Source organism: Ornithodoros turicata, chromosome 6 (assembly GCF_037126465.1).
Source record: "Ornithodoros turicata isolate Travis chromosome 6, ASM3712646v1, whole genome shotgun sequence".
NCBI classification, from domain to species: Eukaryota; Metazoa; Arthropoda; class Arachnida; order Ixodida; family Argasidae; genus Ornithodoros; species Ornithodoros turicata.
In genome coordinates, this window is record NC_088206.1 from 62,912,064 (window position 1) to 62,934,794 (window position 22,731).

General features: G+C 45.0%; 3 protein-coding genes across 3 annotated transcripts; 1 reads left to right on the forward strand and 2 right to left on the reverse strand.

The window, feature by feature from the left end:
• Positions 1-146: 146 nt before the first annotated feature.
• Positions 147-17,317, reverse strand: LOC135396944 (alpha-1,6-mannosyl-glycoprotein 2-beta-N-acetylglucosaminyltransferase-like). Its single transcript, XM_064628192.1, has 10 exons — positions 17,106-17,317; positions 13,364-13,638; positions 11,957-12,163; positions 11,755-11,852; positions 11,562-11,661; positions 11,013-11,143; positions 10,331-10,403; positions 9,716-9,808; positions 9,533-9,657; positions 147-4,272 (listed from the first exon to the last, which is right to left on the reverse strand). The coding sequence occupies exons 2-10, from the start codon at positions 13,613-13,615 to the stop codon at positions 4,056-4,058; spliced, it is 1,296 nt and encodes a 431-aa protein (XP_064484262.1). The 5' UTR covers positions 13,616-13,638; positions 17,106-17,317; the 3' UTR covers positions 147-4,055.
• Positions 17,301-20,861, forward strand: LOC135396941 (WD repeat-containing protein 3-like). Its single transcript, XM_064628187.1, has one exon. It carries the CDS (start codon positions 17,525-17,527, stop codon positions 20,303-20,305), a length of 2,781 nt encoding a protein of 926 aa, XP_064484257.1. The 5' UTR covers positions 17,301-17,524; the 3' UTR covers positions 20,306-20,861.
• LOC135396945 (THO complex subunit 3-like) lies at positions 20,520-22,665 on the reverse strand. The gene is made up of 6 exons (XM_064628193.1): positions 22,443-22,665; positions 22,190-22,346; positions 21,935-22,139; positions 21,692-21,853; positions 20,816-20,916; positions 20,520-20,716 (listed from the first exon to the last, which is right to left on the reverse strand). Exons 1-6 carry the CDS (start codon positions 22,635-22,637, stop codon positions 20,562-20,564), a joined length of 975 nt encoding a protein of 324 aa, XP_064484263.1. The 5' UTR covers positions 22,638-22,665; the 3' UTR covers positions 20,520-20,561.
• Positions 22,666-22,731: the final 66 nt, after the last annotated feature.

The following is a 22,731-nucleotide window of genomic DNA, read 5'->3' on the forward strand; positions in this document are numbered from 1 at the left end:
TTGTCTCGATGCATCTAAAATCACACTGGTGTATTCTAGGAATTGTGTAACATGTCTTATGACACGTGCACTCTGACGCCTCATTTACGGCCACGAGCTACACGTAGAATGAGGGGTTAGAGGGTTACTTGTGCAGAGAGTACATGTCATTTTGTGTCAGGAAATTTCTGCCTGAGAAATTTCCATAATTTATTTGCAAAAACTTCACACAATCACCTTATTATCACTGATAAACCTTTGGTACAATTCAACACAGAAGTGCTAGATGTTTTTAAAAAAATCTAGCATTATCACTCTTAATTCGGTAAAAATAATAAAATAAAAACCAAACAAAAAAGTTTACAGAACGAAACAACTGTATGGCTCAACTGCAGACGACAAATATGGCAGCTAAAGTAAACACTTTGCTGTCATTGCCCATTTAATACTATTACAGTCGACCCGCGTTTATCCGGACTCCATTTATCTGGATCCTGCGCTATCCGGACAAAAAAGCATGGGGACGGATTTCTCCCCCTGTATTTCGCCCTCGTTTATCCAGACTTCAGCTTCCGGACTCGGACGAGAATTCCAGGGAACAGAAGTGACTAATACCGAACAATCGGCTTCAGTTATCCGGTCATTGTCCAGGAAGGACACTTGGCCCAAACACCTAGTCAAGCGAGGTCGAGAACCCTGGTCGTGACCTCCTTTTTACTGACACAAAGAGGGTGTTGCTAGGAAGAATTTTCTCCCTTTCCCACTTTGCTGGTTACACAAAAGTAATCCACTGAGCAGCCTGGTCATTTCTGACTGAGAAGCTCCGCAATGAGGACCCCTGCACTGCAATCACAGAGGACAACATCGTCAGTGTCGTCGCTTCCGATAGTGTTCAACAAGAATCTGATGATGAAAGCAGGGATGCACCAGCTATGACGGTAGAAAATGCGCGGGCAGCACTGAGAACAGCGCTAGTATTTTTATTTTAACAGCGCTAGAGCAACAGAACAATTTTTCCCAAGTTAATGCCCTTAGCAAAGGTTTGCAAGAACTGGATGCGTGTATTAGAATGAAACAGATGACAATGGATAGTTGTCTGTGTAATGGTCAATAAAGATGTCCTTTTAGGATCACTCTGGATTTTCATGTTTCACTTATCTGGATCCCCCGCTATACGGACATTTTCACAGGAAACGGAGCCGTCCGGATAAACGAGGGTCGACTGTATTTAAGTATGCGACATACACATAAGTTCTGTTCATCACATGGCAACCGTATCTTACATTCTTTGTCACTGTAAATATCGTACACAAAAAAACGCTGCGTTCTTATTACATTCCTACAAAAAAATTCCTACTGTAACAGAACAGATTCAACTCTCACAAAAGCTAGGACAATAGATATGTCGAAAAACCACTTATGGCACCTTTATATATGCAGCCGTCCCTCGACTTGTGAAGCTTTTGTTTACAAAGTCCCTCGTTTTACGAAAGGGAGAAGTTATTTCCCTTATATGCGCTCCTCATCTCATGAACCCTCAAACGAAGCCCATTTTGAAGAAACGAACCTGGTCGGTCAACAAAGAACCGGGTGTCCACGCAGCAGGAAAGGCGACAAGAGTTTCTTGGGCAAAAACGAGCAGGCAACTGTCCTACTGGACTTTGGTGTAATGCCCGCTTCAGGAAGGGCAAAGTGAAAGTGGTTGGCAAGGGATAAACAAGGTACTTGCAGAAGCAACTTTGGGCAGGCTGGTTTCCACTCATTGATACTAGTCACTGGAAAGTCAACTTTTACAGCAACGATAACAGCAGTGGCGGCTACTGGTGCTGGAGATGCTGCTGTAAAGAGTAACTGGTCACTGCTTTGCAACCACTTCCAGGTTGTAAAGCAGAACGTCGAGGGTAACATCAACGAGAGAGAAAGAAACAAAGACAGAAAAATTATGTGCAATCAAGCGACAATGTATTAATGTTCATCCTATGTAAGATGCTTTATGTATTTTCTGTACTAGGTGGGGTGTTTATCGAGTCTTATAGAGATCTCCCTTCACCCTTCTGTTAATTCAAAGCCCCGTTATACGAATTCTTTGAGAAATCCCTGAGAAATTTAGCTGTTCACGTATCGAGGGTAGACTGCATATTGTTCCTGAATAGCAAGGCAAACTAAGGCTTACTAGGCTTACTAGGGCTTAAAAAAACATTGCGGTTATGAGCACATGTACGTATAACGATACAATATATAACAAAATGAAAAGCTTATAGTGTTATGCTTTAAGCAGCAAATTAATAAACAAGCAAACTCTAGAACAGTTATCTGCAGGTTTTCCTGGCGATTTTAATCCAAGTGCCAGCTAAATTAATCCATGCCCCATAAAGTTTGCATGGCACGTGGATTAATTTCGATGGCACTTGGATTAAAATGACTGGGAAAACCTGTAGTAAGTACCGAGCAAGAGCGCAAATAACGGCAACTGCTCGTACACACAACGTAAAATGGATAATTGAAGTAGGAAATGTCCGAAAATACGAAGGAACTTTTCTGCAGTAATGCCATTTTGGAACCCCCGGTCCAAAAATACAAAATGGTTTTGAGCAACTGAAAAGCACTATGATAATAAAATGACTAAAAACATTCATCCTCGAGGCCGCGTGACTAATCGTTTCGAGATTGCTATGTACATGTTACACTGACACACCTCAAAAGTGTCGAAGAAGCATGTGCACACATTGTAAAAAAATATCGTTTCGTAGCATATGCGTGGTACCACATCATCGCACACTGACTGAAATGCTGCTGCTGCAGCAAACCTGGGAGCCATAATCATGCCGTCTCAATAAAGGACAACCCCTGCCAAAAGGCAAGTGGTCACTTACAGTGTGACTGCAACAGTTATTACAGTTATTTTATATACATGTACCTGCAAAAATATTGAGCAAGCGCTGCCTATAAAGAACTTCTGCTAACTTAAGAGTGAACAGCCACAAAACCAGTGTTGCTCGGATTCCAGGTGGCACGAGATGCCACCGCTGTGCAGCACACGTGCACATTGATTGATTGTACCGGTTTTTACACGCGTGCTGACACACTGTTCTGTAACCATGCATGTGGGGGACTGCACAACCATTCGAAGCTCTACGATTTTTCTTTGCCAACTGCCTTTTCGCAGGTGTGTTGTTTGTGTCGTGCAGTCTGAACCTTTACCACTATTTCTCAGAATCGAGTGAATGAGAGAGTTTTTTTTTTTTTTCATTATTAGGTTTGTTTGTGACACTAACCAAAAATATCTGTTCCTCCGAACATGTACATAGAGGTATGGTACAGAAACACAAGGGTAGCTAAAGATACGGCATCGTACTAATATAGAACTGCTGCATCAGTAGGAACACCGCATGTGGTGACAACTAATAATTACCGATTATGAATTCTGATAAATACTCCTAACCGCTGATAACACCATAATTCCATTTTCAATACTTTATGTTTAGAGCAGATATCGTTCAGCAAGTGCGGTGTGTTCTATTCCTGAGCAGAGATCACAAAATGCTGTTTTAAGCCCTTTTCGGTTCTGTTTTCAAAAAACAAAGTGCAATGTCCAATTTTTGACATTGCATTTGGCCGGAGCTGTCCTTTAAAACTAAAAATGAGACTAGAGGTGAAATTTTGAGTGACCTGAGGGACGTTACCTGCGCTTACAATTCCAAATCGCACGTGCACCTCTAAATGCCGCAGCTATGATGCAAACCAGAAGTCGTCTTTTGTCAAAGCACTTGAAACTGCTCGGTAGCATAAAAACAATGCAAACACTGCAAGATCGTACGTGTCACACTTTTTTTGGCTGGCACTTTACAAAAACATGACCCGACTGGGACAAGAAACAAACCACACGGAATTAGGAAATGGCATTATATCTGACTAGTGTCCACAATGCTGCTAAGGGCAAGGCTATCTTGATTCTTGTCACCCCTCTGAGCTGGTTTTAGGCTACATGTTGCATTTTTAATTCCTATATAGTGTTCGACGACACAGACAAGAATTCGGCGCTCGACGTACACGGCACATTCGCCGTTACCGTATGATTACCTGACACCAATCTGCGTGCTGTTGAGGCAGAGCTGGTGATCACGGATGTCACCCCATCCGCCATTGCCTTTAGGAGGTTTTACAGTCCGCTGGGAGCCGGCTTTCACAACCAACTTGGACGGGAATAGGTACGAGTGGGCAGACGAGATTACGCGTCGTGCCTGCTCTACCATTCGCTGGCTCGAGCAGTCCTTGCCTTTGTGGTGGACACCGCTGCAAGCGTAAGTCACAAGAGTAAGTTTAAAGGTGCAACGTGTGCGGCATTCAGCTGTGGCCACGAAACCATGCCACTCATGTGCATGTTCATGCAAAGGTTACATCATGGAGGATCCCTGCTCAATTTCTGTGTCATCCGAGTGCTTCAGTTCACAGGAACCACTGCCCCTCTGAAAAATCCTGGATCCACACCTGCATCTCATGCAAACCTGCCCTTTTTACTGGTTGAAATCGTTAAAAACGTGCACATCACAATGATGCAGGATATGAACAAGTACCAGAATTTCTGGAATATAAAGCATGTGCTGCATTGCAGAACTTTGCCTCCACCCCCCCCACATACAGGGTGTCCCAGAAAACGTGTCATTGAATTATAATAAGAAAACTACGCCACCTAGAATCATGCGGTCAACGGCATTTGTTCTTATTAGGTTTTTGCCACCTCCTAATGTGAATGTCATGTACTCCAAGTTTAATTAGGTAAATATTTGCGAACTGAACTCGGAAATTTGCCAAGTAAAGGTCACTTTTTTACCCCACCAATATGAAGAGCGTGCCGAATTCACTCAAATTCATGATAATTCACAGTGATATTCACGAGCTATCCCATCGGAAAAAATAGCCGAATATCATGCTTTTAGGAGCACCGGATCATAGCGCGCGATGACTTTTTGAGCGCAATCGCTCTCAGTGCGACGACAGGAGGTTCCGAAGCCAGCCCACAGGGTGATAGTAGAAAATGTAACAGTTCCTAAAATTGGGAGAGGGAAAGCATTATCCCAGCGAAAGTCGAACGCGATAAGCCGTGCCTGTTTTATCTCCTTCTGCGATATTGGGGAGGGCTGGGTTCCCAACCTCCTTTCGTCGGACTGACAAAGATTGCGCTAAAAAATTCATTGTGCGCTATTCTGTGCGACATCCGTAGGGCATGATGTTCGGCTATTTTTTCCGATGGGATAGCTCCTGAATATGCCTGTCAATTATCATTAATTTGACTAAATTAGACACGCTCTTCACATTGGTGGGGTAAAAAAGGTGACCTTTACTAGGCAAATTTTTTACTTAAGCTCACAAAAATTTACATAATTAAACTTGCGTTACACGACATTCACATGAGGAGGTGGCAAAAACCCAGTAAGAACAAATGCCATTGGCCGCATGACTCTAGGTGGTGTAGTTTTTTTATTATAATTCAATGACACGTTTTCTGGGACACCCTGTATACTATGCGGCAGCAGCGTTGCCACTTTTTGTCTGCTCTGAGTCACTAAATTTGATTTAAAGAGGTGCTAAATACCGCCAAATTTGGGAAAAAGTCGCTAAAAGTCGCCAAGTTTAAAGTAATAGCATAATTTTTCCCTGGATTTTCCCTCTGCCCGGGATTTCCTTTGCCCGGGATTTTCCCTCTGGCTCCTTCAGTTCTATGATATTGTATGCATTGTATGAATGAATGAAATAAAAATTGATTGATTGATTGATTGATTTATTGGTTGATTGATAATTAGACCAAACATTATTGTCATTGGTAGTATTAACAAACCATCTATCTTCCCAGCCGTCTGATTAACATCTTTGGGGCAAAGGGAGCCTTTCTGGCTGCCTACAATGCTCTACAGTATGGTGCCACTAGGACCCCGATCTTGACCTCTTGACATACGGTTATCGGCATTCATTGGCGGTTATGGCTTCCATCACAGACGTTAAATACAGTGTGCAGTGTGATGAGATTTTGGTGCACAATAAACTGAGCGTCGCTTATGATTATAGTTGTCCTGTGACAAGTAGCCACAAATTCTCACTAATTGTGGATTGATCGATTGACTTCTTTTTATTGTCTTATCTTTTTCTTACATGATACAGTGATAGGACCGCTAGGCAACCCTGTAAAGCCTTATTATCATGTTATAAACTTATAATTCATCTCAACTTGATGCTAACTTGTTTCTGAGTAAGCACAGACTGGCTGGGCTTGTGCGAGCTATATGTGGTACTTTCATATTGAAAGTCTTATGTTTGGTTTGTGTGCATTACCCGTGGCACGCCTTCATGCAAGTCTGCATTTACAAAAGCAGGCTAGGGCAGAACTTTTCTATCTATCACCGGGCCCATTCCACGCCAAATTATTTTTTTTGTGGTTCCTTATGGCACGGAAAGCAACAAAACATTGCTCTTTTCGAAAGAAATTGAACTTTATGGGATGCAGAGCCCCTCAGAGATGCAGTGCTCGGCAAAAAACCCACGTCGTTTTGAGCAGACGTTACGACACATGTAAGGCATGGAGCATGTTAGAGAGCATCTTATTTGATAGGGGAGAGTTCATTTTAACGTATTTAAGCAATTTTCACTGTCGCACTCGATTGGCTTGACGCTTGTGGCATGCACGAAATTTGAAAAGCTTGTGCAAGTTTAAAATTTTTTCTTAAATATAAAATTCTGAAATTTCTTCCTCAAATTCCCGCGGGTGCACTGTAAGCAGCAGTAAAAAATCGGGAAGTTGTAAAAATTTGACAAAATGCACATTTGTGACAGAAAAATTTGAGGTGTCATTCGGTGCACGGTCTTCTTAGGAAGACTTAGCAAAAAAATCTCAGAGTACTTTGTGTTAAACTCAAATAACAATTTTTTAATTGAAGGCAACTAAGCAAGCGTATATGTGCGCTGCGGTGCATTGTACCAAAGACAAAACTGAGTGGATAAGTCACAAAACACTAGATGGAATGAAAACACTAAGCATTATTGAACAGCAAATAACGAATGCGAGCACATGTTTCCCTCCTTTGAGACCCGACGGTTGTGCAGTGAGCACTCATCAATCTGACCGTCTTGTGCACCAACGAAACTTTTAGCCGGCTTGCGGTGCTGGTAAATGAGAGATAAGGAAAGACGTGGAGACAGGGATCCATTCAGGTTTTGTGGTACAGTAGAATCTCGATGATACGAATCTCACGAAAAAATTCGTATCAAACGAGTAAAACCAAAATAAAAATTGAGACAAGAAAATAGACAGTGACTGTTCATTTTCCGTTACTGTCAGTGAAAGAGGTCGGTCGTAACGCTTTTGCGTCTCCGTTTTTGGCCAATGCTGCCCAAATACGCGAGATTATTCAAAAGTGCTTTCCACCCGCGAGTCGCGCGACAGTGGTCTAAAGCGAGCTTCTCCTAAAGCACGCAGGCGTTAGGTGAAGCCGACTTGCGGAATGGTGACGCGTAATGTTCCCACAAGTTGTCCTGATATGTTCCCTCCACGTGTTCTGGTCGCTGTTTTCCGCCAGAGCGATGTCACACAGCTTCGCGGTTTATTGTTGCGAGGGGGGTAAAAAGGTCAAAACAGAGATAAGGTGATAAGGTTCCGGGCCGTGCAATCTCTTTGATCTTATCTCCTCCGCCAGCACCAAAAGGAAAGTCATTGCTTGCATTGCGCTACATGATGTAAGGGAGTTCGTGGTGAGGGTCGTTCTCCCTTTTCGAAAGGAGCAGCAGCGTGACTCGCGCGCTCTCGCGTCACGGGGGAACGACCTCTGTCGCATCCTCGGCTATTCGTACCATTTGTACCATATGGTTGCTTTTGGCCGTGGTGGCAGCTGTTAGTGCAGTCGCTGACATGCGTAGAGTAATCACGGCATGAACAGTCATCAAGTATTACCTGCACCGAGCAGAAGCGGAGAATGCTTTAGCTCAGTATGTTCCTGCTGTGTGCCACTCTCTTTCTCTTTCTTTCAGCTTTTTTTTTTTTCCTTTTCATGTGTGTGTGCTAACTCCTTACTGTATTGGAAACAGATTAGCAACCTATTAGCTATGCACTCCTCTTGCAAGTACATAAATCTGACTTAGTAGCTGCGATATACTTTTTTTTGCTTCGTGCACCAACAGTGCAGATGTACAGAAAAATGCAGATGTAAGGGAAAAATTTTGTCACTCACGAGTGCTATCACTTTCAACATCAGATAAGCTATTTCCAGGCATCTCTGTTGCGTACAAAGCTACAGTAGTCAGCTGGGTCGACGTTTATTTCATTGTCGTCTTCCATATGGGGAATAGTTATTTCGAAGAAACATGGGCGGGCGTACGAGGACTGGCAACACTTGTACTGTTTGCTACGTGGAGACACTTCAGTGCATAAACGTGATCCCTAAAAATGACTACACTGTTCGCCTTTTTCCTTGGAGCCTGGTAAATGCAGAAAAAGAAACAAAGGCACACCACAGGAACTTAGTGGTGAAAGCATTCTGCGCTTGTGTTCGGTGCACGTAGTACTTGATCACTGTTCATGTTGTCATTACTCTACTGATGCCAAGGTCTGATGGATGCTGGATGCTGCACTGCCAAACGCAACCATATGGTACCATAAAGCCTGAATGGACCCCTGTCTCCCTGTCTTTCCTTATCTCTTATTTTGTTGGTGCACAAGATGGCCAGATTGATGTGCACTCACTGCACAGCTGAAGAAGGGAAACATGTGCTTGCAATCGTTATTTGCTGTTCAATAATGCGACTGCTTAGTGTTTTCTTTCCGTCTAGTGTTTTGTGAGTTACCCGCTCAGTCTGTCCTTCGCTACAATGCACCGCAGCATGCATACACGATTGCGAAGTTACATTCAATTAAAAAATTATTATTTGAGTTTAACAAAAAGTACCGCTGAGATTTTTTTGTTACATCTTCCTAAGAAGACCATTCACTGAATGACACCTTGATCACGTGTTTATCCCGACCTCCTAACACTAAATTTTTCGGTCGAATATGTGCATTTTGTCATATTTTAACTTCCCGATTTTTTACTGCGGCCTACAGTGCACCCGCGGAACTGAATTTTTTTTGTGTGTGTGCTCGTGGGTAATCACCAAAAAATTATGAGGAAGAAAATCCAGAATTTTGTATTGCAAAAAAATTCCTGAACTTGCACAGACTTTGCAAATTTCGTGCGTGCCACAAGCGTCGAGCCCATCGAGTGTGACAATGAAAATTGTTTAAATACGGTAAAATGAACTCTCCCCTATCAAATAAGAAGCTTTCTAACATGCTCCGTGCCTTACATGGGCTGTAATGTCTGCTCAAAACGACATAGGTTTTTGCTATGCACTGCATCTTTGAGGGCTCTGCATCCCAAAATTCCTTAGAAAAGAGCAATGTTTTGTTGCTTTCCGAGTGGAACCACCAAAAAAATTCGCATAAAATTCTACAGGGTGTTGAGCGGCACCACCTGGCGTGGAATGGCCCATCGTCTTATTCTGACTATGAAAAACAGCAGCGGTAACCAACCATTCTCCGATATGAAAGATTCTGGGTGACTTGATGACCATCACTTGAATGGGGGCGGACAGGCAAGCCATGCTCACACGGTACAGGGACCAATCCCAGTTGTAATCGTCGAAGCGGCAGAATACCTGAAAAACACTTTTGTGTTTCCAAATTTTCCCAAATCAATTCAAGTAAAATGCTTACGGTCGAGCAGTTACGCTTTATGTGTGTCCAGAGGTCCCTGTACATCACCATTCCCATGTTGTGCTTGCTTGAAGCCCACCTAAGTATTTCTGCCTGCATCATTAAAATGGTACTCAACATGAGCAGACGTCGTACGAGAAACTCCTTTCCACTGGCAACGCCACCTAGATACAGAAGGCCTGCTCATTGCCTCCTCTCCCTCCTTCGCTACATGGACATATATAGTCAGAATTCGTCCGCTACTGCAATTCGCCGTTCCGCGAATTCATGAACCGGTAAATGACTGCAGCTTGCCTGGAACCTGCAGACCTGAATATTTAGACAAAAAGTGCAACACGCTTTCCAGAAAATCAGATTTGAGAAAGATTGGGACCATTTTGCGCTTTATTTCCAAAGTTTTCCCATTTAGTACGCGGGGACGTACAATCAACACTCGCAGACGACGGTGGTTCGTCTTCATGGCCACGACCAGTGAAAGCACGTTCGTGATTGGCTGCCGCCGTTGAAAACACGATCCTCATTGGCTGACTATTAGTTATGTGACGTCGACGAGTAAGCAGGCTTTCTCTATATAGGTGGCGTTGACACTGGTCACCCCTTTTTATCGGCACATACCTGATCACCAGTGTTCCGGTAGTTGTAAGATTTTAAGTAGGTTCCTAGTACTACCATTGTACAGCCTTTGCACCTGTAAGATGGCTACGTGAGACATGGTGTACCTGACATGGTACAGTGCTGGACAAAAGTTCACAGAACACGCTCCGGCACATGCCTTTCTCAGGCTGATACACTAGCAGTGAATGGTTCCGTACGGACTTACAAACAGGTGTCTGGGTTACTTAGCCCCATGTCTGTAAGGCCGGACACTGTGTATTCACACGAGCGACATTCAGCGCAGAAGTGGAAGACGCGAAAGAAAACGTCATAGCTTTCTGAGCGCGAGCGCTCAGTGTCAAGTGTCCGCGTACACTGCTAACCGTGGGGAATATCCTGCGACACAGCCACAAGGTATTCCATAGCAGACAACAGGAAAGACTCTGACGGTGTCGTCTGCTAAGTGCGCAGTAGTACGCCACTCCCAATATTTCGCACCGTGTGAATGCTCAACATGACAGGGGACGGAACTTCGTCTCTATGTGCAGCGTTTTCGCTTTTTCTTCCACTAGAATCTTCCGTCAGGATGTCGCTCATGTGAAAACACTAACAGTCCCATTCGCTGATAGCATGTCACTCTGAGGAAGGAATGAGCCGAAGAGTGTTCCACAAACTTCTGTCCAACACTGTACAATATCTGTACCTGTCCCGGCTTTCTTCCATAAGTCGCAAGACGTGTAAAAAGTCTGGAACAACGTAATGGTCTTCTTCGAGGAGAATAAAAGGGCCCTGATGATTGCGGGTGATATTCAGGCCATCCATAATTTGGTTCATCTACGGATTTGGAGAGAGCTCAAGTTAGTACAAGGCATAAGGACTCTGATTTAGCTGCACTTGCTGCACTAGTTCCAAAAATAAGTTTAATATCTTGAGAAAGTTCCATGATGGTTGTCGTGGTCAAGGAGTTTCGGTTCGTACTGTATGAATCATACAGTTCAAGCGCAGCTGCATTCTGCATTCAGTTCCAAGGACACATGAGCAAGTATATAGGACTGGTCGTCTTCCATAGTTCTGCTCCCAATGCAGATGGGAAAGTGCACTGGCTGTGCGTGGAACTGAAAAAACTAACACGAAAGTGCTGCACTGCTTGAAATGGTGCAGCAAATGCAGCCAAATCTAGGAGATCTGCAGTAATGCAATATAATAATAAGACATCAAAGCTACGACTTTCATGAACTGACTAAACATTTACCTTCCACCACCAGTGATGTTTCGTCTGAGAAAATTTTGCCTCTCGATAATGCCCAAAGTTGTCGGGGTAGTTTGCATTGTTGCACGCTATACGTATTGCGCTGCAAAATGTGACACACATACAGGTATTAACAGAATTTTACGCACGTCTAACACACAAGATGCTCACGTCACAGATTTAGTGGAACACGTACTCTTCTTTTTTAATGTTTCGAGGGCAGTCTTTGGGATCTTGACCAGGAAACAGGTTCGGGTGAAGTTGGATTGCATGAGGAAAGAAAATCTGCATCATCTGGAAGAGTAAAGATTAAAAAAAAAAAAAAAAGGTGAAGATACTTTCCATTTATGAATCCATAAGTCTTGATGTGTGACAGTAGGAACTTGTAGCCTTGTTACCTTACAAAACGTAACGCGTGTAGCGAGGGTTTCAATGACTGGACTGTACTCGTCATGGCTGAGGACTAGAAGGGTTCGGTTGATGCCTGGGGCAGTCTTTAGGGAGCTCAGGAGGGAGAACAGGTAGTGCCATCGATTGTGCACCTGCACTACGATCACTGGGTCGTTTGGACCAAGGGGTCCATAGGTATCAAAGTTGTGTACAGTCTGAGAGAAACAAGAGAGAACCATGCATAAGAACATGACACTACTGTGTATTCAAACGAATGTCATTCCCTAGAATATTCCAGTGGAAGACGCGAAAAAACTTTAAAGCCTTGTGCTGCCATGCAAGCGCAATTTTGTGCGCTGCTTATCGTGGGAAAAACCTCGTTTCGCAGTCGCATGATATTCCTTAGCAGACGGCAGGGAAAATATGCCGTCACCTGCCAAGTATGCTGTATGCCACTCCCAATGTTCTGGCACCATACAAATGCTTAACATAACATGCCACATGCCTTATGTGCCCCATGAGCATTTCTTCTCCTTTTTTGCCCCACTAGAATATTTACTCGGATTTGCAGAATACTCCACTGGAAGCTACACAAATTGTCCTAGCCTTCTGCTACGACATGAATACTAAATGTCTTTTCATGCCCTTCAAACTATGGGGAGTATCCTGCAGCTCATCCACAAGATACTAGCATTCCTTAGTAGATAACAGGGCTGATAGTGTGGTCTGCCGTGTGTGCACTGCGCCGCTCTCGATATTCTGGCACCATGCGAATGTTCAATGTAATTCTGCCCCATGAGCAGTTTTTGGTTTTCATGACATGCCAGAGCGACATGTCAAGAGAGACATGTCGCTCGTGACCCACTAAGACAACCTCGGTTTTGAGGCACAAAGGCATACTACTTTCGCCTTCTTTACATTCACACAATTATTCTTTGACATAGGTTTCAACATTCAAACACTTTCCAGGTTGCTTTTTTGATTGCCCCGATATCAGAACCTCAGTTAGCTGTCTAAGGGAATTATAAATCAATTGGAAGCCTTTCACACACTCAGTGTGTGATAGGTGTGCAAAACATTTGACATTTTTACTAACTTATTCAGATCCATCATAGTAAAGCAACAAGAAGGAGGCCCAGACAAGCCAGGGGACACATAAACAACTGCTGGTGAGCTCTGTCTCGTCTGGGATTTGTTCCTGCTGCTTTAGTATGACGGATCTGTACCAACTACCCTGCCTGTCTACGCTTGTGAACTCATTTGGAAAGTCTACGCATGTACTACCAATGTGCAACGATATCTAAAAAGTGAGCGAGACATAAAATACTTACAACTCAAAGACATAGGCTGTAAATTATTTCACGTAAATCTCGTTAACAACTCTGCATGATCTAGATCTCAACATTGCCACAAACCTGAAGCCCATTGACTTGATCCACGTATGCCCTGAGAGCACGCAGGGTGTCCGACGTGGCGTTGTGGAGCACCCAAGATACATTGGGCGGCGGCGCAATGTCCTCGAAGAGGAAGGGCATCGAGTCCCCCGTTAACCCTGTGAGCCGTGCTTGAAGCCAGACGATCGTAATGACAAAGAGCAGAGCCAGAGCCTTGGCAAGACCCCTGCCACCAGACAGGGACCGCCGCACCGCACGGCTCAGCGGCCCCATTCCTTGCACCACATTGCTCTCCCCTGTCATTAAATAAAGGGGAGAAAGGGGGTCTCACTAATGGTGTACCAGCTGTTTCTAAATTATTTCGTTTACCGTTTATTGTTTTGTTCTAAACAACTGGACCGTTTGCACTGGACCATTACCGAAGTCTTTGTGTAACCGCGTAAAATCGCGTAGATACAGGCAAGCTGGTGGTGGTACATTTCTCTCGTGTTGGAAATTAAACGTAAGATGCTGGTTTGAGCTGTTGTGTTCGTGTCCCCTGTGTGGTTTTTGCCCACGCACAGCATTCTTCACTATATGCAAGACAGGTGTGTGCCTTGAGCAAGAGCCTCTCTTGCATACCAGACTGCAGAGGCAGTCTGCACCAAAATAACCTCACCTCATCTCACTTCACTTCATCTGCACCAGGACAACTCATACTGGGACATCTCATACCAGGACAATGTATACCGTGAAAGATCAAACCAAGACAACCAGGGGCGTACCGAGTGGGGGGCAAGGGGGGGCGACGTTCAGATGGGCAATGTGAGACTCTGCATGTCGGATTCATGGAGCGGGGTCATACATTTAATGGGTTGCTATTTCAGCAAAATTCCTTAAAAGAACAGGAAATACTCTCAGAAACATAAGAAACGAAGAACATGCTCGGGCACGTGAGATTTGATGTAGGGATAACACCAATAAAAAGAACCTGTCTCGATAAAAATGAAACCAAGTGTACAATACTGTGATGAGTGAAAAGATAACGGCTTCCAGTTACAAAAATCATATTAAGCATCCAATATATGTTCATGGCATACAATGCATCTTGTGGAAGGGATAGCAAAGTAAACACTGCTGAACAAGAGAGAACTGATATGTTCTGAGGCTGGAACAGCTGGCTAACCTTTTCATAAATTGTCTCTTGCACCTGTGTAACACACTACAATTAAAAAGCAGAGTTGAACAATTTGCCAGTCACTATTTAGGTATCGCAATATGGTGTACGGTAAGCTTACCAAACCATTCCACTACCCGAGGCACCATTCAGTATCTTTATCAGAACAGTGTCAAGCAGCAGATGACAGACCACACAAAAAATAACGTTACACCAGGTTCCAACACGTCAGCGTGCAAGGAACAATGTGCTCTATGTGGGCTGTCAATCTGAGGTCACGGTACCACGAAGCACAGCTGCACCCCAGATCAAGTAGACAACGGCAAGTTGCAACAATGGGCAAAAATGTGCGACAGTTTCATTTCGCAACGATACGATAGATTATGCGGGTAGTTTAAGCTTTTCGTATACTTGATTGCTTTTGGATGTTTTTTGTAAAAAAAATGTTGATTAATGGATTTTAGATTTTGTGATTCTGGTAGCTATATACTCTTTCCAGAAGTATGTCCGCCAAGCTCTATAATCAGCCTCGAAAAATCACATACGTTCTGCCTGACTGCAGGGGCGAACAACAAAAAGCTATTAAAGCAGCACAGATGTGATTTTTCCAGGCTGATTATAGAGCTGGGCGGACTGCCTCTAATGTTTTGTAGGCAAGAGAGACACCTGTGTTGCACCTGAGCGTGGGCGAAAACCACAGAGGGGCCACGAAAACAACAGCTCAAACCAGCATCTAAAAACAGTGTTGTTCAGCATATACAGTATTGTCCCACATCGAAAGCTTCATTTTTCTAGAAAAAGTTATGAAAGCAGCATAGAAGCGATATTTCCAGGCCGAAAATAGTGCTAGGCAGACGTTCTTCCGGAACGAGTATGTAGCTACCGTAGACACAAATCCTAAAATCCATTAATCAACTATTTAATGAAGGGTTTTCTGGAAAATGCGTAGCAGAATGAAAATGAATAGCAGAATTGGAGTAAGTCGTTACTTAAAGCCACTTTGTGTTCTCAAAATCCTGAAACAAGCATGTACTTTGATGTATCCATCGCCAAATTTTTGCTATGGAAGTGAGCCAAAAACTGGAATCAAGTCCCGTAGTCCAGACACAAGCATAACAACTACGAGAAATGCCTGGATGCCATCACTGCTTTTTACAAACTGCTCTTCACCAAATGTTAACGTTCTTTGACTCATGTGATATGTCCTACCCAAAGGGGTGCATGCTGTACAATGTTAACACATATGTCATCAAGGGCATACGAGTACGTGGTTAACAGCTGGTCTGGCTTATGAGCTCTTCACTGGAAGCCCATCAAGTAGGCTGTGGTTTCATAATAAAGTCCATTAACAGTGTGTGGATGTGACGTTTGTAAGAGATGTAGACAACTCAGAAAATTAAGGGTGCATAAACTGGCGTACTGCCACAATGCATGTACAATAGTACAGGCATTAATATACAGGGTGGGTGCTCTAAAATGTCAGTCACATTGTCGCGCGTGACACTTTACCTACTTGACACACAGACTTCCGTTACCACACAGTGAATAATTTGTGCCAGAGAAACGTACGAAAAAATCGTGGTCACCAGGCACTGCATAACCAAATAAGTACGACCATGCAAACTTTCGTCTTCATGAATTTCCTATGCGCTATACCAATGTAAACCCGGCGGTCTGTCAGTGGTGTGTGCAGCTTCTGCACAGGGGCGCTAGTGACGTCGAAACAAACTCATGTCGGCTAGCGTCCCTAGGCGGATGCTGTACACAACCATCAGCAGACTGCCGTATTTATGTCGGTATAGCGCATAGGAAATGCATGAAGACGAAAGTTTGCGTGGTCGTATTTATTTTATTACGCAGTGCTTGGTAACCACGATTTTTTTCGTAGGTTTCTCTATCATAAATTCTTTATTCTGAGGCAGTGGAAGTCTGTGCGTCAGGTAGGTATCGCATCACGCACGAAAATGTGACTGACCCTTTTAGAGCACCCACCGTGTACATATGCATTGTCAAACTGCATAAGACTACACAGTGCCAGAAAAACACCAGAAACCTGCAGATATGTATGTATGTGTGCATGCACTGTCACAGAATAAGACACTTTTTTACTCAGGTACGGTGCTCACTAATTGATTGGATGCAACAGATGCCAAATATTGAAGGATATTTCTTTTCATTTACCGACAAATATCAACCCAGGGGGAATACAATGATCGATCACTTACTAGCTGTAGTGAAGGGTCCCTTCAGAAAACTTCGGAGAACAACGAAGCCTCTTTCCAGTGACGAGACTGGAACTTTCTTCTGCGCACAACAGCAGAATGCCCCTGGCAGCACTCAACGCTGATTGCCAACACAAAGATGAAATTGCGCGGTCATGGTCTAATGAACCAAGCGGCTACATACGCACGAACATATACACACACAGCTGCAGTTTTCCCCCTAAGCGCCTGATGCCCATCATTGCATCGCGTGTCGAAACAACGCAGTAGTGCCTGTTATCACGCGATAATGTAGTTGAGTTTCTATGATACCCGATCGTTATTCGGTTTCAAGGATTCCCCGTGTGCCCCAAGAGTGATACGCACGACTCCACCAGCTACTCACCTAGGTGATGCGAGAGATGCCGAGGAGAAAAGGTGCGAACTTCGCGGTTCTCTACGACATCGTTGTTCTTGCCGGCAAGCTTCCCAGTAAACACGCCCCCATTCAATGCATTTCCCCCCCACCTTGCGTTGAAAGGCGAGCAGCGAAAAAGCCACTCCAACCACTCAACTTTTTGTTTCGCAAAAGCAACAACGTTCGGCCTGACAGCTAGTGTCCGATTACGGAAACGCGACAACAGCGCTGCAATCGCACTATGGGCGCCGCCATCTTTGTGTAAACGCACATGGCGTCGAAGAGTGAACGTTTGTTTTGATATAAAAGTGATCAGTGCTTAGCGCAGTGATTAGTGCTCTACGATAGTAGCGTCTGAACAGCTACAATTACTGTTTTCCTTCAGATCTTATTGAGTGAATGCGAACATGGGTCTAACGCACGATTATCAGCGCTACATAAGCGGTCCGGTGTTCGGAGCTCTCGCAAGTGCTGATGCGTGCATTAAATTCACGGAGTATAAGAACACCTTCGGCAGGTATTACGCCGTTACAGCATGCGAAGATGTTCACATCTGGGACACAAAAACAAAGCAGAAGGCACTGTCACTACGCGGCGTAAAGCATGAAGCTACTTGCCTTGAGGTCAACCCCGACGGCAGCCAAATCGCGGTCGGCTACGCTGACGGTGCGGTTCGTGTGTTCGAGACGGACAATGGTGAAGTCAGCATTACGTTTCAAGGACACAAAGCTCCTGTGACGTGCTTGGACTTTAGCAGGGGACGTCTCGTGTCAGGTGGCAAGGACGCCGTGATCATACTATGGGATGTAGTCAGTGAAGCTGGACTGTTTCGATTGAAGGGACACAAAGGCGTCGTAACTCGATGTCGTTTCATGAAAAGCGGGAGTATTTTAATATCCAGTTCCAAAGACACCTTCGTGAAGTTTTGGGACCTGGACACCCAGCACTGTTTCAAGACGCTTGTTGGCCACCGCAGTGAGGTTTGGGACTTTGTCCTGCTTAGAGATGACCTCTGGCTTGTGACCGGCTGCGCTGACAGTGAGCTGAGATTCTGGACCATAACATCTGTAGCAAAAGAGCCTGCTGAAGTTGAAGAAGCGAAGAAAACAAAAGTTGTTGAAGAAGCTGACGAAAGTGAGGATGACGATGGTGAGAAAGGACCAATCAGTTGCACAAGGTTTGGAAGTGTCGTAAGAGAAGGAAAGGGAAGGGTGTGCACGCTGGTCGTCGATCCGGCGGAGAGTTTGATGATGTGTCATGGTACGGACTCCTTGATCGAAGTCTTCAAGCTCAACGATGAGGAGACAATCAAGAAGAGGGTGCACAAGAGAGAAAAAAAGGAACGAAAAAAGAAGCTGAAGGATGTGGCAGAAGAGGACCTCGAAGATGTTCACCTCGACCCTTCAATAGCAGACATCGTAGAACGCTTGCAGTCCTTCAGGTCCGCAGGCAAACCCTGCTCTGTCGATGTCCACGCGACACGCAGCGGTCTCGCAAAAGCCGTAGTCGCTCAGAAGAATAATGCAGTTGACCTGTACGCGCTGAGTGCGACCGACAAGTCTGCTGCAGCTGCTGTAATGGAAAGTATAAGGCACGGAGGTCACCGGACTGATGTTCGAACACTTACCTTCAGCTCTGACAACACGGCGGTGCTCTCGGCGAGCGGCGAAACTGTGAAAATCTGGAGCAGGTCGACCCAGCAGTGTATCAGGACCATAGAGTGTGACTATGCCCTCTGCAGTCTCTTTCTACCCGGAGACAGACACTGTATCATCGGAACAAAAACCGGAAAGCTGCAGCTGTTCGACATTGCAGCTGGGTCTCTCCTCGACGACATTGAGGCTCACGAAGGTCCGGTTTGGTCCATTTGTAGTTACACGGACCAGAGAGGGATTGTGTCTGGAAGTGGAGCTAAGGAAGTGAAATTTTGGGACTACGACGTTGTGGATCGAGAGGGCGCCAAGATTGTGACTCTCGTGCACGCTCGCACCCTGAAGTTGACGGAGGACGTGCTGTGCGTCAAGCTTACTCCCAACGGCAAACTGCTGGCAGTCTCACTGATGGACAGCACAGTGAAGGTCTTCTTTGTTGACACGCTCAAATTCTTCCTCTCCATGTATGGGCATAAGTTCCCAGTCCTGTGCATGGACATCTCTTTCGACAGCAAGATCCTCGCTACTGGGTCTGCGGACCGGAACGTCAAGTTATGGGGCCTCGATTTCGGCGACTGCCACAAATCCATCTTTGCCCACGACGACAGCATCATGTGCTTGCAGTTTGTCCCGAAAACGCACCTGTTCTTCACTGGAGGCAAGGACAGGATGCTGAAACAGTGGGACGCGGATAATTTCCAGAAAGTCATGACGCTCGAAGGACATCAGGGAGAGATCTGGGCCCTCTGCGTGAGCCCAAACGGGGTGCACGTCGCGACGGCATCACACGACAAGTCCATCCGCCTGTGGCAGAGATCGGAGGAGCCGCTCATCCTCGAAGAAGAGCAGGAAATGGAACGAGAAGCGGAATTTGAAGCGAACACTCAGCTCGAGGAATCTGTCATTCCGCGAGAAGGCGGCAAAGACGAGGTGGCGCTCGCGAGCAAGAAGACGCCGGAGATGGTTCAAACCGCCGAACGGCTCATGGAAGCTCTGGACATTTTTAAGGAAGAGAAAGGGAAGCTCGAAGAAATTGCCGCCTTGAAAGCAGCGGGACAGCCAACTCCTGTGCACACACCGCACCCGTTGTTCGTGGCGTACGGAACAACTTGTCCGCACAAGTACATGCTACAGGCTCTGAAAAGGGTGAAATTCAGTGAACTTGAAGAAACTCTGCTCGTCTTGCCGTTCAGCTACACCACGGACCTGCTTCGAGTCCTCTCCGAGCTCCTCGAACGTGGATGGGAAGTCGAACTGTGCTGTCGCTCCCTTTTCTTCCTCCTCAAAGTGCACAGTGGGCAAATCACGACAACCTCCTCGATGGTCGGCTTGATCGACAAGCTGCGGAGGACAACGCTGGAGGAAGTAAACCGCCTACGCGATACTGTCGGGTTCAACTTGGCTGGCTTGCGTGTGATGCAAACAGAAGTCGACGCGCGCGAAGACGTGGCATTATTTATGGACGCGACAAATGCTTTTAAGGAGAAGAGGAAAAAGAGACAGAAAAAAGAACGAGCTATTCTGTCACTTGTTTAGATTATGCAGCAGTAAACTGTCCCTTTTTTATTGCCGTTGTTGACATTTTCTGCATTCTAGCTAACTTTTTCAGTATTATTACAAAGTCACATTGAAGTTGGTATACTCAGGAATTCTTTCCTGAAACCTTTCTTGGCGTGAAAATGCTTAGAAGACCATAACGTCGATCCTAGCATTCCGGCCCACAACAAGTGACTCACCATGACAGCAGCTCTGTGGTGCAGATTTATTTACAGTGATGACTCGTCAGTGGTGTTTACGATGAACTGGGCAAGCCAAATAATTTAACGGTCCCTGCATCTTGGTCACGTTCGACTTTGTCGTCGCAGGCGAAGGCTAGCAGGTGTCTCTTTGGATGCCAAGCGATAGTGAATGTTGGGGATTCACATGGCACCTCGAAAATTTTATCACCTGCAAAAAAAATTATGGAATGTGGAGATGTTTTCAAAAATATAGAAATGTTTTTGTTTTTACCTGTTTTCAAAAATAGAAATGTGTTTTTGTTTTTACCTGTCTCAACATCCGCAATGTCAATTAAAAGGTCTTCCGAAGCAGACGCCAGCATTTTTCCGTCGTGGCTAAAGCTTATGGTCCTCACAGGCCACTCCAACCTATGAAAGACAAACAGGAAATCCACATGTTAATGTGAAGGAACAAACTGCAGTAATCATACAGGGCATTCCGAATCAGTTCCGCGATGTTATTGTAGATGGTGATTCTCTAGATCTAGAAGCATCAGCTGGGAGAACAGGTAACAACACCCGATGGGAGGAACGACACAACCCATGACCAGGCAAAGGGCACATTCACGCAACAGGCTATAGCAGTGTGTCTTTGCACATGCGTGGAGGCGCATGCCTAGCCTAGTAATGGGGCGCAACTCTTCACACACGTGGTCGTGGCTTGTAAGCTAAGCCTCCTTTTGACGGTGATGCTGAGGCAATGCTAGAATGCCACCTCAAATATATTTTCTCCCTCGTCTTCACAAAACAGGGGTAATGAGAATGCTAGAGGGATGAGCAGTCCCTCGACCTACTTGCATAGCGTACAACAGAGCTTTAATCCCTTAAGAGAGCAGTGAAGTAGATCAGTACAGTGGAACAGGGTAGATTTATGTCGTCTGAGAAGAAAGGCACATGGAGGTGGAAATGTCGTGCGAGGAGATCAAGCCGGCTGTCCAAGGCTGCTTTCTCTGGATGTGTTTGTAAATTCTAGCTGCATAAATCTGTAAATTTTTGCGAATAGTAGCTAACTGTAAATTGCTGCATGGTGGCTCCAGATCGATAGCATGAAAAATAAACCAGGGTTTTGATACACGTTAAACGGCAAACTCCATTACCACTTCGCACAATCCACGACGTCGACTTAAATGTGCGGACTGCATACCTTGAAAAGGTCCTGACACAGGCCAGTTCTTCAACGTCCCAGAGGCTGACCAGCGCATCTACGCTCCCTGTTGCAAAGTACCGTCCTGTGGGGTCAAACTCAATGCAGATGCAGTTAGCTGGGTGTGCATTGAGCACGATCTGGAGCTGTAGATCTGGACAGCTAAAGTGCGAGAGAGGAGAAATTAAAGCGGAATAGAACCAGCATTTCCTTTGTTTTTAATCGACATTGCAGAGACCTCACCTCAATATGTGTATACATCCCTGACCACTTGTGAGGAAAAAATGAGAGTTTGCGTTGTTCCAAGAGATTTCATTGACTTCGAACTTGAACTGCTGGTCCACACGCACCTTGTGCGACCTCACATCTATAAATGAAACCAAGTCTTCCTTGTTTCCGACGGCGATCGTTTGGCCGTCGGGAGACCAGCATATGTTTATGTTTTCACCTGAAATATCCCACAAATAAGATCCTGTGCACCATGCTTATCATCTGTACCTTTGGTTCCAACAACGGCTATAGATTTCGGCGTCCGTGCATCCCAAAGTCGAACTGTTTTATCCAAGCTCGCTGTAGCTAAGTGGTCAGGATTTGAAGGATGCCAGCAAAGTTGATCGACACTGTCGCCGTGGCCTTTAAAAACGTGGTCCTTATTCTGAAAGAAGCATACATGCCAGTAACATTACCTGCTTCACTAAATCAATCCCATGAAATTAATTTAAAATAATTGTGTAACTCTGCATTAGCACACCATGCGATCCCTTTCCAGGACAAAAATGCTGACGGTCTTGTCGAAGCTCCCCGAAGCCAGACGTCGTCCATCGCAGCTCCAGTCTACAGAATGAACCTTTGACAAGTGCGCTTGGTAGTCTTTAACTCTACTGTTATTCTGGAAAAACGATTTTAAAGTGTCAGCATAGCTCGAATGACTGCTATTCGGCGCCATGCTGTTTGTACTGAAGTTAATTCAGCCTCTTGTCGCGGTCAGTAGCAGTAGTACTTTCGTAATCCGCCAAACGTTCCTATTTTACCTCCATCAT

Coding starts and splice junctions, on each gene's coding strand:
- LOC135396944 (XM_064628192.1), bottom strand. CDS start 13,615: ATGGGGCCGCTGAGCCGTGCGGTGCGGCGGTCCCTGTCTGGTGGCAGG. Junction 11,853..11,956: donor CACGCGTTACGTTTTGTAAG/GTAACAAGGCTA, acceptor TTACTCTTCCAG/ATGATGCAGATTTTCTTTCC. Junction 11,662..11,754: donor CGAAACATTAAAAAAGAAGA/GTACGTGTTCCA, acceptor CACATTTTGCAG/CGCAATACGTATAGCGTGCA.
- LOC135396941 (XM_064628187.1), top strand. CDS start 17,525: ATGGGTCTAACGCACGATTATCAGCGCTACATAAGCGGTCCGGTGTTC.
- LOC135396945 (XM_064628193.1), bottom strand. CDS start 22,637: ATGGCGCCGAATAGCAGTCATTCGAGCTATGCTGACACTTTAAAATCG. Junction 22,347..22,442: donor TCCTGGAAAGGGATCGCATG/GTGTGCTAATGC, acceptor TGCTTCTTTCAG/AATAAGGACCACGTTTTTAA. Junction 20,917..21,691: donor TGTGTCAGGACCTTTTCAAG/GTATGCAGTCCG, acceptor TGTCTTTCATAG/GTTGGAGTGGCCTGTGAGGA.